Raw genomic sequence first — 13,314 nt, forward strand, 5'->3', positions numbered from 1 at the left:
AAAGCGGAAAGAGAAGAATGGAACAGAATTTGGACTACGACAAATAGAGCCAAAATACATGACATAGCACACCATTTCTATTAGAAAATACCAAATAACAATCTAAGCAGAAAAGAAAGGATAGCTATGACCAGGCTTCTAATAGGACACTCCAAGATCACACACGAATACCTCCTAACCAAAACAGAACCTCCTTTCTGCAGCAACTGCAACCTACAAATCACCACCCAGCACCTACTATATGAATGCAGAAAATATCGAAGCATAAAGAGTAAATACGGATTAAACCAAAACACCGCTCTAACCTGCCAGAAACAACAAAAAAACGTTATCAACTACCTAAAGGAGACCCAACTACTAGACCAGTTATAAAGAGTCAATTTTGACACGTCGCTAAAGACCTCATAGTCGATGCGACGCTAAACTTCCATTTAAAAAAAAAAAAAAAAAGAAAACAGGACTTCGACTAGTTTTGAATGATAATTTGTCTGTCTTAGAATAAATACATGCATTCTTTATGTCTGAAATATTTTTTATTAAATTTTGTAGAAACGATTATGAGAATTCACTGATAAATAAACGTTTAATATGCATATGAAACACATAAGAATGAAAAAAGATCAGATATAACACAGATTCTAAAACTTTTCTTTCCTTTCTTTGAGATATATATGTATATACTATTTTACACAATATTCTAGCAATACTTTGAATTTTTATCTACAGGCGCATTTTAAAGATTTGTGATAATAACTCAACTGTAGATTTTATGCATTTTTATCTTTTTTCTACAAATATAACTAAAAAAAGTCGAGACTTAAGTAAAAATTTGTTGCATCCACAAAATATTGTAAATAACAATCTACATTCAATATTTTATACATTTTTGGTTGTTTTAAGACTTTTGTGTTTCTTTGCATCTTTAAATTTCCAAAAAATACATGAATCGTAGTCTAATAATAGCATCGTTCAATTATTATCGAATTATTATCTCGCATAATGAAATTCAGCATATATTAAAAATTCTTGAACTTTGATAATTTTCTGCTTTTTCATTTTTCTAAATTTAAAGAAGATACATTATTATGTATTGTAATGTTTATCGTGCAACTTCATGTTGCATGTAACTTATACACATGTACGTAACTTATATTGTGCAACTTCAATTAACAGGCATTAGCTATTACGATATTCGTATCGGACTAATATATCAGGGCTTGTCCAACTGATGGCTCTTACCCCTTTTTGAGAAATAGGAGAAGAGCCCTCTCCATACTTACTTTTCTCCGTCGTTTCTTTTCCTACTAAACGATGCACAAGCCCCGCCACACCAGGTAAACTTTCTTAGTCACATTTTATATGTGTTGATCACACCGATTGTATATATGGTAGCTAGCCTCTATGAGGTGGGAAGCTTGGTAGAATGAGAGTGGAGCTTTTGAAAAAAGAGGAAGAAAGGAAATCGACACATGTAGAGTCTGACTCACGTGGTTCGTGTAGGGGAAGAAGTTGTACTTGCAATACATAATTAGCTAACGTAACTACACATAACGTATAATTAGTACCTATATATTACATTTACGACATATTTTATGTATCGTATATTTATAAAACGAAAGGTACGACTGAGAAGAAACATATTTAAATCGGGACTCGATGCATGAACGCATCCTGTACATCGTACGATAGTGCTGTTTAAATAAATTTCACTATACTAAATTCTATTTAGTTAACTTTCATTGTAAAAATTAATTATTTACGTAAAAATTTCCTTTAATTATAATTAATTAATTTTACTAGAAATGTGTGAAAAACTGGAAATTTTAAATGGCTAGTGTCTGTACATAGAAATATTTGTACGGTAAGTCTTTTTCTTATATTTACTCTTACTCTTATTTTATTTACTTTAAAGTGGTTGTATTAACTAATGACAATAGGGATCTTAGCAAGATTAAACGATTACATGATCTTGTGGAAAATAGCATAAAATATTTCGTAAATGTCTTATAATGATAATTAACCCATTAACGCCCATTTGAAATTTGACATTATTGTGATTATGTTTTTGGTACAAAATTTCATTAGAAGTCATAAATAAACAGCACTTATTTGAAAATAATCGTAATATTCCGTTTATTCGTCGAGAAAAAGCGATAAACTTTCTTGAGTTTCTTTCCCTAAAAAAAGAAAATGTTGAAAAGCAGATTATACGACTATAATATTTGTCGATAGAATTCTTCAGACAATTAATCAGTCGCATGTTAGTCTCTAATATTACCTTTTTTTTTTGACGAAACAAATATATGTACAATAGTTATATGCGACAACTTAAACAAAATTCAAAATTTATATACATTTGAATAATTAGGTTTTGAATATTATATCAATACTTAAATTAGGCTCCTTTCAGAGAGAGATATTTATATCGTCATACGAAAACACCTATGAGATACAAATTTGGAAATGGAAAATAAACATTTAATTCTATCTCTTAAACTTACAGTTAGTTCTGTCTATTTGAACATACACGAACATACACCCCCTGTCTTCTATATCCATGGATTATTTTGAAAAAAAAGTGGACCCGACGGGGTGATTATTTGTTGTTGCCAACAGACTTCGAATTATTATGCAGCATAAAGCAAATTGAAATCAAGATAAAAAATAAAATATTTGAAATAACAAACCATTTACATTAATTTATTACTTCAATTTTAAAAACAACATAAGGAATGAAATTTCATTTTGTTTCCGAAAGAAATGAATAATTTGCAAATCATTTTATATTTGAGTTGAGTCACTTAAGTAAAATAATAAATAATCACAGCACAAAGTATAGTTTATGCAATAGAATCAGAAACTAGTTGAGAAATTATTTGTAAAGATAATTTTAGAATATAAAATTTAAAAAAAAGTTATTTCATTTAATAACCGAATCAAAAAAAAGCTATTTCTTATTTAAACAAATTAACACAAAATTCTATTTATTTTGAAATAATATCAAATCCCACAAAATGTATTAAGTTATTTAATAATTCCTCAAGTACTTTATTTCAATAATATTCAAGCCTACCATTATATGACATTATATGACCGCGTCCATGCGATCTGTTTGCTTTAACGTCTCGTCAAAATTATAAAATATCACCGACGATCGAGGTTTTTGGGATATGAGATCCGATTTCACATATCGATGCTGAATCGATATTGAATCGCACAAGAATTGTCATGTAAAAGGTCCCATTAAACTATAGGCATTCACACAGCTGGCTAAAATTTTGTCAAAAAATATTTTAAATATTACTTTAAGTTATACTGTTGTTTCTATAATTAAAATAAACTATTATTTCTAATAGAAAGTAAGATTTTGGAATACAAAGTATTTTTATTTTGGATAATCCAAAATATTTTAAGCATGCTTGTATTTGAAACATTTCTAAATGAGAAAAAGAAAGTGAAGAAAGAGATAACATTAAAACAATAATTTTGGAAAAATAGGTTTATTTATTTTTTTAAGTCTGCGTAAAACAATGTATATTATTCGAAGTTTTCATCATTCGAAGGCTGTTCCTTCGTGGGCATAGAATTAATCTAATGACACTAAAATGTCTAACAATTGGAACAAATACATAGGCTCGTTATATTTTAAAAATAATGCCGCCATGTATTTCGGGATTCGAGAATTATTATCACTTAAGTATGGCAATAATTTTCATTCTGCAATGTTTCTTGCAACAATTCTGCAATCGTTGCTAACAGTATTTTTCCGTAAACGAAAATAAATAAATAATCTGTTTCTATTATACCTTTAATTCTGCTTTACAAGAACGAAAAGAATTGAATTCCTACGTCTGAAGTTGCCATTTCTTTTAAACATTTTAATACTATTTGATTAATGTCATTAAGTCTGTCTTCCATTAAATTCTTTATCCACTGCAATTTCCATGTTGTATGATTTAGAGTTGTTTATGTAATCGTTTACATTCTTCAGAAAATTCTACGAATGATGAAACCGAATTTTTAAACTTAATGGCTTAATAAGATTTTATGGCTATGCAATATTTCAAACTATCATTTTTCGCGACTCAATTACAACTTAAGTTCTGCCAAAATATCCAGTGAAAAATATCACCTACATTGTTACAGGTAATTGATCGCACGCTGCATTCATATTGTTTAAGGGAGTATTCTAGTGTGAACTTTTGAAAAAATCGATTTTTTTTCATATTCTTAAAGGACATAGTTTCAAAAATAAATCTCTGTAACCTCACATGTGAACTTGTGAGAAATTAACGAAGTTATGGTTGTTTGAAGGACGCGACGACCAGCGTCATTGCAATACTAAACTTTAAAGGCATTTTTCTGGAAACTATATTTTTCAGAACGGTGTCTATGATATCTCAAAATCTACTTGACCAATTAACTCAAAATTTTAAGTACGCATTTAGTACATGTGTGACTATAGCCCCTACTAGCTCAATCAACCAAAATATTTTATTTTTTATATTTTTTTAGGCTTCCGAAGTTTAATAAAAACATGCAAAAATTGATAATCGAACTTCAAAATATCGTCACTTTTTAAATTACAGACTTTTTTCTTTTATTTTGGTATCTGCTATAGCTAAATTCATTTTAATTAAGGAATATTCACGTTTTTTAATTTCCGACAAGCAGAATAGCCGGAATCATGAACACCGTGAGATGACCTTTTTCTAAAAGCGACTATATTTGAGAGTATACAGTGCCGCTAATTTTAACTTTTTTGTCCTAAAAAATTTTAAAACGTCGCTAAAATACGTACAAATAAACCTTGTCAATTTGACTGCAAAAGGTATACTAGTTTCTTTGTAAAAAATTCCCTAACAAAGTTAGAAAAATACGCACCTCACACTAAAATACCCCCTTAAGGAATTCAATATCTGTAAAGATAAATAATCATATATCCAATATTTCCAATTTAGATTTTAGTTTCAATAGCTTCTTTATGCTGTCTTTCATAAAAATATTATTTCAAATCGTGTTTGGCAAGGATATTTTGGTGAATGGATAGAAACACCACAATATGCTTCGAGTTTTTTTTTTTTATTCAGAACGACCAGTTTCATTCACACGTTTTAACAAAGTACATTTGTACATTTTTCTTGTACATTTGAACGAAAATGTGCTTCAGCAATTTTATTTGAGTCTTCAGCAGCAATTAAATTTAACACAAGACGTGATTACACTTATGATATTGTAACATTTATCTGCTCTATTTAAAATATTGTTCAGGCTTGAAAAATTTAATGTTTGATCTTCGTCCATTTGGATGTTTGTTCTTCATTGATAAATACTAGAATGAAATTGCATCTACTATCCGTAGTATAATGATTTAATTTTAGAACTAAAATTGCTTATGAACATGTTCAATGTTCAATGTGATTAATGTTGCAATTCGAATATACATACATATACGAGTATATGTCGATGTTTCAATCGTAAATAATTCGTTTCGGACTGTTTTTTAAAATGTTTTTGATGTTTATCTAATGTGTACAGTCATGCCAATAAAGTTTTTCCAAAAGCAACTCAGCTGCTGGGCATACATATTTTATTTCTGTTAAATCTTTTTTTTAAATATTTTTTATATTAGGGAGAGTAAAAAATTATCCACACTTTCCCTGTAACTTTTTTAGACTGTTCGCAACGCCTTCTGCTTTCGCATATTTTAACGTCGTACTATAGCCATAATGGTGTGAATGTTTTATCTCGGTTGCTTCAATCATGTCTGCATTTTCGGCATCATAAATATATCATGTAGCGCATATATATAGTATAATACCATTTACTTTTTACGAACTCTTTACAGTATTAGAATATATTAAAAATTCTAGCCTTAGGCCTTATAGAATATATAATCTACTAAACAAACATTTTCCTCATTTGGTATTCTGGCATTTCTCAAGCTATAATTTATATCTTCGTACAGATTAATAGAAATCAAAAAATTGGTTTGCTCAAAAAAGTTTTTTACAATATATATTTATATATATGCACCGTCTGTTGCCTGTTGCATCTTTATTTAAATTGCTTATCTCAAAATCGCATTTGAACAATAATGATAATTTAACATTATTGTACGAAAAAACTTCAAAGCAATTTCTTGATTTTTGTTAATCTATATGAAGGTATAAATTATAGCTTAAGGAGTACCAGAATACCAAATGGAGAAAATGTTTGTAGATTAAATATTCTATGACGCCTAAGGCTAGAATTTGTAATATATTCTAACACTGTAAGGAGTTCGTGAAAAGTAAATAGTTCCTTAATAAGATAGTTTAAACAAAGAGGAGATTTTCGATTGCTTTGTACTATTTCTAGTTTTCCTGCTGTTAAAGCTACTAAAGCGTTAATATCACCGTTTGTACCAGCGTTAATTATGTGTCAATGAGATGATGCTTGAAGAACTTGTAATAAAAGACAGAAAAAAACGTAATAAAAGAAAATGTATGTCAGCCGTTGGATCCATTAACATCTATTTGAAAATTACAATGTCATGTTCATAGGATGTTTCAAAATCATTGTAAGTTTCAACAGCTAAGATACTCCTAATAATCCTTTTGATACCAGTTTTACTTTTCTTTTTCATTTTCCCAAATTTGAGTGTTTTGTTCAATTAAATTGGACATACCGCAATACACATATAATACTCAACTATATAAAATTCTTCTCAACAGCCAAGTGAATTATCAAAGAGATCAAGAAGATCAATCGACTAAAGAAGTGCTAATTTCTAAAAAAGAATGTCGTGGGTACCTCCAAATCTAGCAAGCCTCTGCCCACCTAATTCAACATTATCATCATGTCAGCCACCTATGTTTATGTTTCTGACGCTCGTTGCACATCTTTTCAGTTATTCCGGAGACGATTCTTATCCCAATTATGATACAGGTAAAGATAAACAAATATAATATATCTATAGTATAGGTAACATAGATAAAAATATGACTAAAAGTATGTCAAGTACCAAAATACTCATTAATGCTATATTAAAAAGTTGCAAATCAAAATATGAACTGTGATAAATACAATCAATATCAACAATTTTACTAATGAATTAGTCGAGAAGAATAAATGTCCAGATCTCCTCCAGTTACTAGATATTAGATATCTTCGTATTTCTATTTACAGAAAGCTATTCCATATGTTTGAAATCAAGGATTTATAATAGAGTAATATTTATGTGAAATTTATTGACACAAATTGAAACTGCATGCATAAGATTTCGACAAAGTTGATATGAAATTCAATAATATTTTAGTATTGTTGTTTTATTGAAAAAGAACGGTAATACTTCGAAATACATACATAGTTTTGTATTCCATGTTTTTTTTTGATAATATTCGAATTAGCCATTTATAGACTTCTATTAAATAACATTTTGCTCTTTCGTTTACCTATAGAACATACATATAAATTTTGGACTGAATGTATATATAAATTACACTGATATCGTATATATTTGAACTGATACATCGTATATATTTGAACTGCAATGAATTAATTATATTTCAAAGTGTGTTTATATTATGTATTCTGCAATATCATGTGCTTGTATTAAATTGCTACTGAACTGTTACTGAACAGCGCAAATTTATCAAAACATTACTAAGATTTTATTTAAAGTGCATTATTTTCATTATTAAATTTTGCTAATAAAATAAATTCTCGTAAGTCAATGTAACATTTGAACTGAAGCATAAATTTATTTGGTATTGCAAATTTGAGTACGAATGTTTGCCTAACATAACATTCGAGAATTCATTGGATAAAAAATTTATTTCTGCATAAATTTGTCAAAAAATAACGATGTTAAATCTTTTGTTTATTATATATGTACATATTACACGCTCATTTTGTGACTTAGTATCTATCATGATTAAAATATACAAGATGAGATTAGAGATTATATAACAGCGCACATAAAGTAACATTAGTAAAATATTGAGAAAGATAGCATCATCTAAAAATTGAGAAAGTATTTTGTCGAAAATTATGCCTTGAATGAAAAATAAATAAAGGTTGAAATATAAATATTACATGTAATTTTATATAATAATTTAAAGATGATATATTCTATAACAATTATAAATATATCCAGTTGTGTTATGAATTTTATATATATATATATATATATATATTTTAGAGTTTATGATTACAATTATAATTTACATAAAACGAATTTTTCAGAAAAAGAATACGATTTTATTATCGTGGGAGCTGGATCAGCCGGATGTGTTCTTGCAAACAGGTTAAGCGAAGTAAAAAATTGGAAGGTAGTTGTATTAAATGTTGTCAATTACTACTAAACTGCGGACATGTAAATTTAAGTTTTTAAGTATATATAATAGTTGAAGAAACTGAAGAGATATTAGGTTGTGTAATAAATTCGTTCCCCTGAAAAGGATGTTATAGAAGATGTAATGGACAATATAATATAAAGTACTTATGTTATAGAAGATGCAATGGACAATATAATATAATATACATAGAAGCATATAATATCATATATAGAAACATAATATAGCCAGGTTGAATAAGAGAATGTGTGGATAATTATTTCTTATAATTAACACTGTAAATTAAGAAAAGAAAATTAACACTGTAGCAATTTAAGTCGATTATTGATGAACAATTGATGAACAATATAATAAATGAATTTAATTTGTTGAAATATTTACTGTACTATTAACATTGACATGTTAATCATTTTAACATAAGAAAAATGTTATATGTATAACATTTGTAACATTTATATCATCTATATACATTATATTATGTTAAAGTCTCGTCTTTTATTAAAAAATATATTTATAATATGTGTATTTCCATGTTCTTTGGATTATATAGGGTGTTTCGTAACTTGTGGGACCCACTTCGGGAGTTGATTGTACGAAGTGCGAATTCTTGCTTACGAACTATTGCGGTCTATGGAAAGAGAGGTCGGACAGAGAGTTCGCTCTGTTTATAAAATTCATTATATCTCATAAACGAAGACAGATAGGACATATATTTATATGACTTTTTTTCATTATTTTTAGGCGTATAATCAGCTCCCAAAGTGGGTCCCACAAGTACGAAACACCCTGATTATATATATATACAATCCAATATACGTATATATATATATATAATTATATAATCCAAAGAACATAGAAATACACATATTATAAATATATTTTTTAATAAAAACTAGATTTCCAATGTTAATTAATTCATCTGTGAAGAATAATCAACCATATAATGCATACTAATTTCACTATTGGTGATGCGAATGAGCTTATTACACTACCTAACAAGAACTATTTATTCAAGATAATATCATCAGCCAACGGATATTTATACGAATTTATATTTGCATCGGTTGATGACATCTGTTAGTTGTTGACGTCAAATAATCTAATAAACGTCAAATAATCAAATAATCTCTCAATACAGTGAAATGTACTTCATCGTGTATTTTAATTGCCATAAAACCTCAAAATCGTTGCGGTACAATTATCAACGATTTTTCATCGGCATTCTTCGACTTTACAATAAAATAATTCTCAGATTTTTCAAATTCTATATATCTTACGCAACAATATATCCATCAATGAAGTAAAAAACGCAATATAACATATACCTAATATTAATAAATACATAATACACCTTTTGAAAAAAAAAGAAACACTTCAAATCATTACTGTGATCCACAAGTATTTATATTTTAATTTCACCCTCAGGTTAAAAAATAAAATAAATTATGATCTCTTACAATAGCTAAAAACATAGTTTTTAACCGAGAAATCTTAATAAGAATTTTTTTATAGTTTGTTCAAACTTAAGGCGTTTATAAAATTTTAAAAATGCAAGCAGGACGAAAATGATCAAAGAAACGCAGCAAGGTTGAAAACTTCAATTTTCAAGTTGGTGTTTTGCTCTGCTATAGTTTGATGCGACAATCTTTCCGCTCTATATGTTTGCAATAATAATGTATTAAAAGAAGTTATTGGCCAATTGTTTCAATATCAATTTAGAAAGTATGAATTAGTTCTTTCAAATTTTTCGGACTTAAAATCTACTGTAATAGTTAAAGTCTACTGTAACTACTTAAAGTCTACTGTAACATGGATCACACATATATCAGATTATTCGTTTAGAGTTTGGGATGAATTTTATTAGAAATGAGGAATTTAATCTTACCAACAACTACTCAAAAGTTATAGGCATCAACAGTATATAATGAAATATGTTGATACTTCTTATAAATTTTTAGATATTATTACTGGAAGCTGGTATAGAAGAACCAGAGGTAGCCGAAATTCCGTCCTTCGTCTCTATGTTAGCAGGAAGCAATATTGATTGGACGTATCGCATGCAACCTGATCAACATTCTTGTCGATCAAGAAAGGAAAGAAGTTGTGCGATGCCAAGGGGTAAAGTACGTAAAAACATATTTTGGTATTAACTTTCTACGACATACGAGCAATTAAACTCGTATTAAGAACTAAAAGAACTTTAAAATTCCTGTTTTTTTTTTTTTTTATACGTTATTTACATCATTATTACGTTGTTATTGTATTAGCATAGTATGTCAGTATAGTATAGTAACACACGATAATATTTGAATACATATCATACAAAAATATTTATGTGTGTGTTATGTAAGATATTTTGGAACATTATTCTTACGTTAGATGGAAAACGGCTATTATAGTTATAATTGTGAAATTTGCAACAAGTCTAAAAGTGTGTATAAAACTTGGAATAGTTACATTTTTATTTTATTAATAATAACACATAATTTTAGTTCCTGCTATTACAAATTTACTATTATATTTATAGGTGATGGGTGGCTCCAGTACTATCAATTATATGCTCTACGTTCGTGCTAATCCAAGAGATTATGATGGATGGGTAGAAGAAGGAAATCGTGGTTGGAGTTACGAAGAAGTTTTACCATATTTCCTCAAGTCAGAAAACAACATGGATCCAGAGGTAATAAATTTATAAATTAATTTAATTAAAATTCATGTTATCAATTATCAAATAATTGAACTGTTGACAACATATCCTTAACATTATTATTCTAATTATAATCGGAATAATAATGTTAAGGATATATCGTCTTTCGATTAATTTATAATAAATTTGGATGAATTTTTATCATTTTTAATATTTTAACAGATTTATCTAGACTTTTCTAGAAATACGTATAAATGACAACATATGCTTCTAAGTGTTGTCCATTAAAAAGACGAAAGATAATTTAAAGAATCTAGTATTTAGGATAAATTTATATCACACTAACTTCTCATCAAATTGAGCTAAAACTTGATCAAGCAAATATCAAACTAAAAAATCGAATTAAAATTCATATTGTCAATTATTTACATTTCTCGCAGATAGTGGAGGACAATCCGCTATATCACAACACATATGGTTACCAATCGGTACAAGAATTTCCGTACACCGATGATAATGTCGAGATCATATTGAACGCGTGGCAAGAACTCGGATACAAACTCGTGGATGTCAACGGTAATAACCAACTTGGCGTGATGAACCTACAAACAACCTCCGCCAATGGAACACGTCAAAGCACAAATAGTGCTTTCATACGACCCATCAGACGTGAACGTAAGAATTTAACTATTAAAACTGAAGCATACGTCACTAGATTGCTCGTAGACTCCAAGACGAAATGTGTACTAGGCGTCGAATATGCTTCAACGACTGAAACTAACGAAACTAAATTAAACGTAGTTCTTGCTAGAAAGGAAGTGATTCTCTCAGCTGGTGCAATTAATTCACCAAAAATCCTTATGTTCTCTGGAATTGGACCAAGAGAAGAGTTAAGGAAACATGGTATTAACGTAATTAGTGATTTATCAGTTGGAAGGAATCTTCAAGACCATGTGTCCATGCGCGGTTTAATAATTGCACTGAATTTTACTTCCACGAGAAAAAATAACTCTATGAAGGAGGAAGATATTTTCTATTATGAGAAGACACACGGGGGACCTTTATCTGCAATAGGCACTACTTCTTGCTCTGTTTTCTTACAAACAATCTTTGAACACGAAAATGGCGTACCTGATATACAATTGTTATTCATTGGAGTTAATCAAGAGGATATTTTAACAGAGCCAGAGTTAGCTAGTGATATAAATGTCGAGCCAAAGTCTTATTATGATGGCATAAATATTAGTCCACTTTTATTATCACCTAAAAGCAGAGGATATGTATTATTAAATGATACTGATCCTTTGTGGGCACCACCTTTAATTTACTCTGGATATTTTACCAACAACAGTGATTTGAACGTAATGGTGGAAGGAGTGGAAATAGCTTCAAATCTGTTTAATACAGAGTCGTTTAAGAAGAATGATTTTAGATTGATGGATAAGCCTTTGCCTGCTTGTAGACAATTTGAGTTTGGAAACAGGGATTATTGGAAGTGTGTGATGATGGAGTATACTACGACTATCTTTCATCCAGTTGGAACTTGCAAGATGGGACCAAAGTCGGATCCTGATGCTGTAGTGGATGAGAGGTTAAGGGTTTATGGGGTCGAAGGATTAAGAGTTGTAGATGCTTCGATTATGCCAAAAATTGTTAGGGGGAATACGAATGCGCCTACTATTATGATCGCGGAGAAAGCTAGTGATATGATTAAGGAAGAATGGTTTATTTGATAAAGGAGATTGAATTCGAATGATACGATTTGATGAAGAAATAGATGAAAGGAAGATTAATTGTTATATATAACTATCTCTATCTTATATGTAATATTAAAATAATAAATGCTGTAATATTAAGATAATAAATAATATAGTATTATTAATTACAGATTAGAATATAATATTATTAATTACAGATTAAATCAATGACATGAAAAGAAATATTATTGCTTATTAAATGAAAGAAACTCTCAGAATTAAGGAAGAGCATTTCTTCGTAATTAAATCATTAAGAAAATAAAAAAATTAAGAAGATAAATAAATTTCTCTACGAAGTCAGATTATAGTATAATTATAATATTAAATTATATTATAATTAGTACATGTATTATCACAAACGAGGTATATGTAAAGTATATAGGTAATAGACATACAATGTATTTTTTCGGTTACGGTTTTCGTGTCATATCCTGTCATACCGATTCAGGCAAGTTTTGCACCGTGAAAATCAAAAAATATAGACAGCGTTGCTAGAGCTGTTTTTAAAATTATTTATTGAATTGAACGTGGCAGTCATCAATGAGGGAATATAACGATTTAAAACAGAAAT

General features: G+C 28.8%; 1 protein-coding gene across 2 annotated transcripts; it reads left to right on the forward strand.

Moving 5' to 3' along the window:
* The first annotated feature begins 1,829 nt into the window (after window positions 1–1,829).
* On the forward strand, window positions 1,830–12,793 carry LOC122535343 (glucose dehydrogenase [FAD, quinone]-like). Of its 2 annotated transcripts, none has more exons than XM_043666814.1 (6): window positions 1,830–1,861; window positions 6,717–6,930; window positions 8,230–8,318; window positions 10,298–10,462; window positions 10,867–11,019; window positions 11,427–12,793. In XM_043666814.1, the coding sequence occupies exons 2-6, from the start codon at window positions 6,783–6,785 to the stop codon at window positions 12,717–12,719; spliced, it is 1,848 nt and encodes a 615-aa protein (XP_043522749.1). In that variant the 5' UTR covers window positions 1,830–1,861; window positions 6,717–6,782; the 3' UTR covers window positions 12,720–12,793. The 2 variants fall into 2 exon arrangements, with proteins under 2 accessions (XP_043522749.1, XP_043522750.1); XM_043666815.1 differs by having other exon boundaries at window positions 1,831–1,861; window positions 8,230–8,315.
* The last annotated feature ends 521 nt before the right edge of the window (window positions 12,794–13,314 follow it).

Source organism: Frieseomelitta varia, unplaced genomic scaffold (genome assembly GCF_011392965.1).
Source record: "Frieseomelitta varia isolate USP_RPSP 00005682 unplaced genomic scaffold, Fvar_1.2 scaffold_701, whole genome shotgun sequence".
Taxonomy (NCBI): Eukaryota; Metazoa; Arthropoda; class Insecta; order Hymenoptera; family Apidae; genus Frieseomelitta; species Frieseomelitta varia.

What these genes read in the sequence shown, in the direction of transcription:
- LOC122535343 (XM_043666814.1), top strand. Translation starts at nt 6,783, where the DNA reads ATGTCGTGGGTACCTCCAAATCTAGCAAGCCTCTGCCCACCTAATTCA. An exon ending in GTGCGATGCCAAGGGGTAAA is followed by an intron (nt 10,463 to 10,866) that starts GTACGTAAAAAC and finishes TTATATTTATAG; the next exon opens with GTGATGGGTGGCTCCAGTAC. An exon ending in AAAACAACATGGATCCAGAG is followed by an intron (nt 11,020 to 11,426) that starts GTAATAAATTTA and finishes CATTTCTCGCAG; the next exon opens with ATAGTGGAGGACAATCCGCT.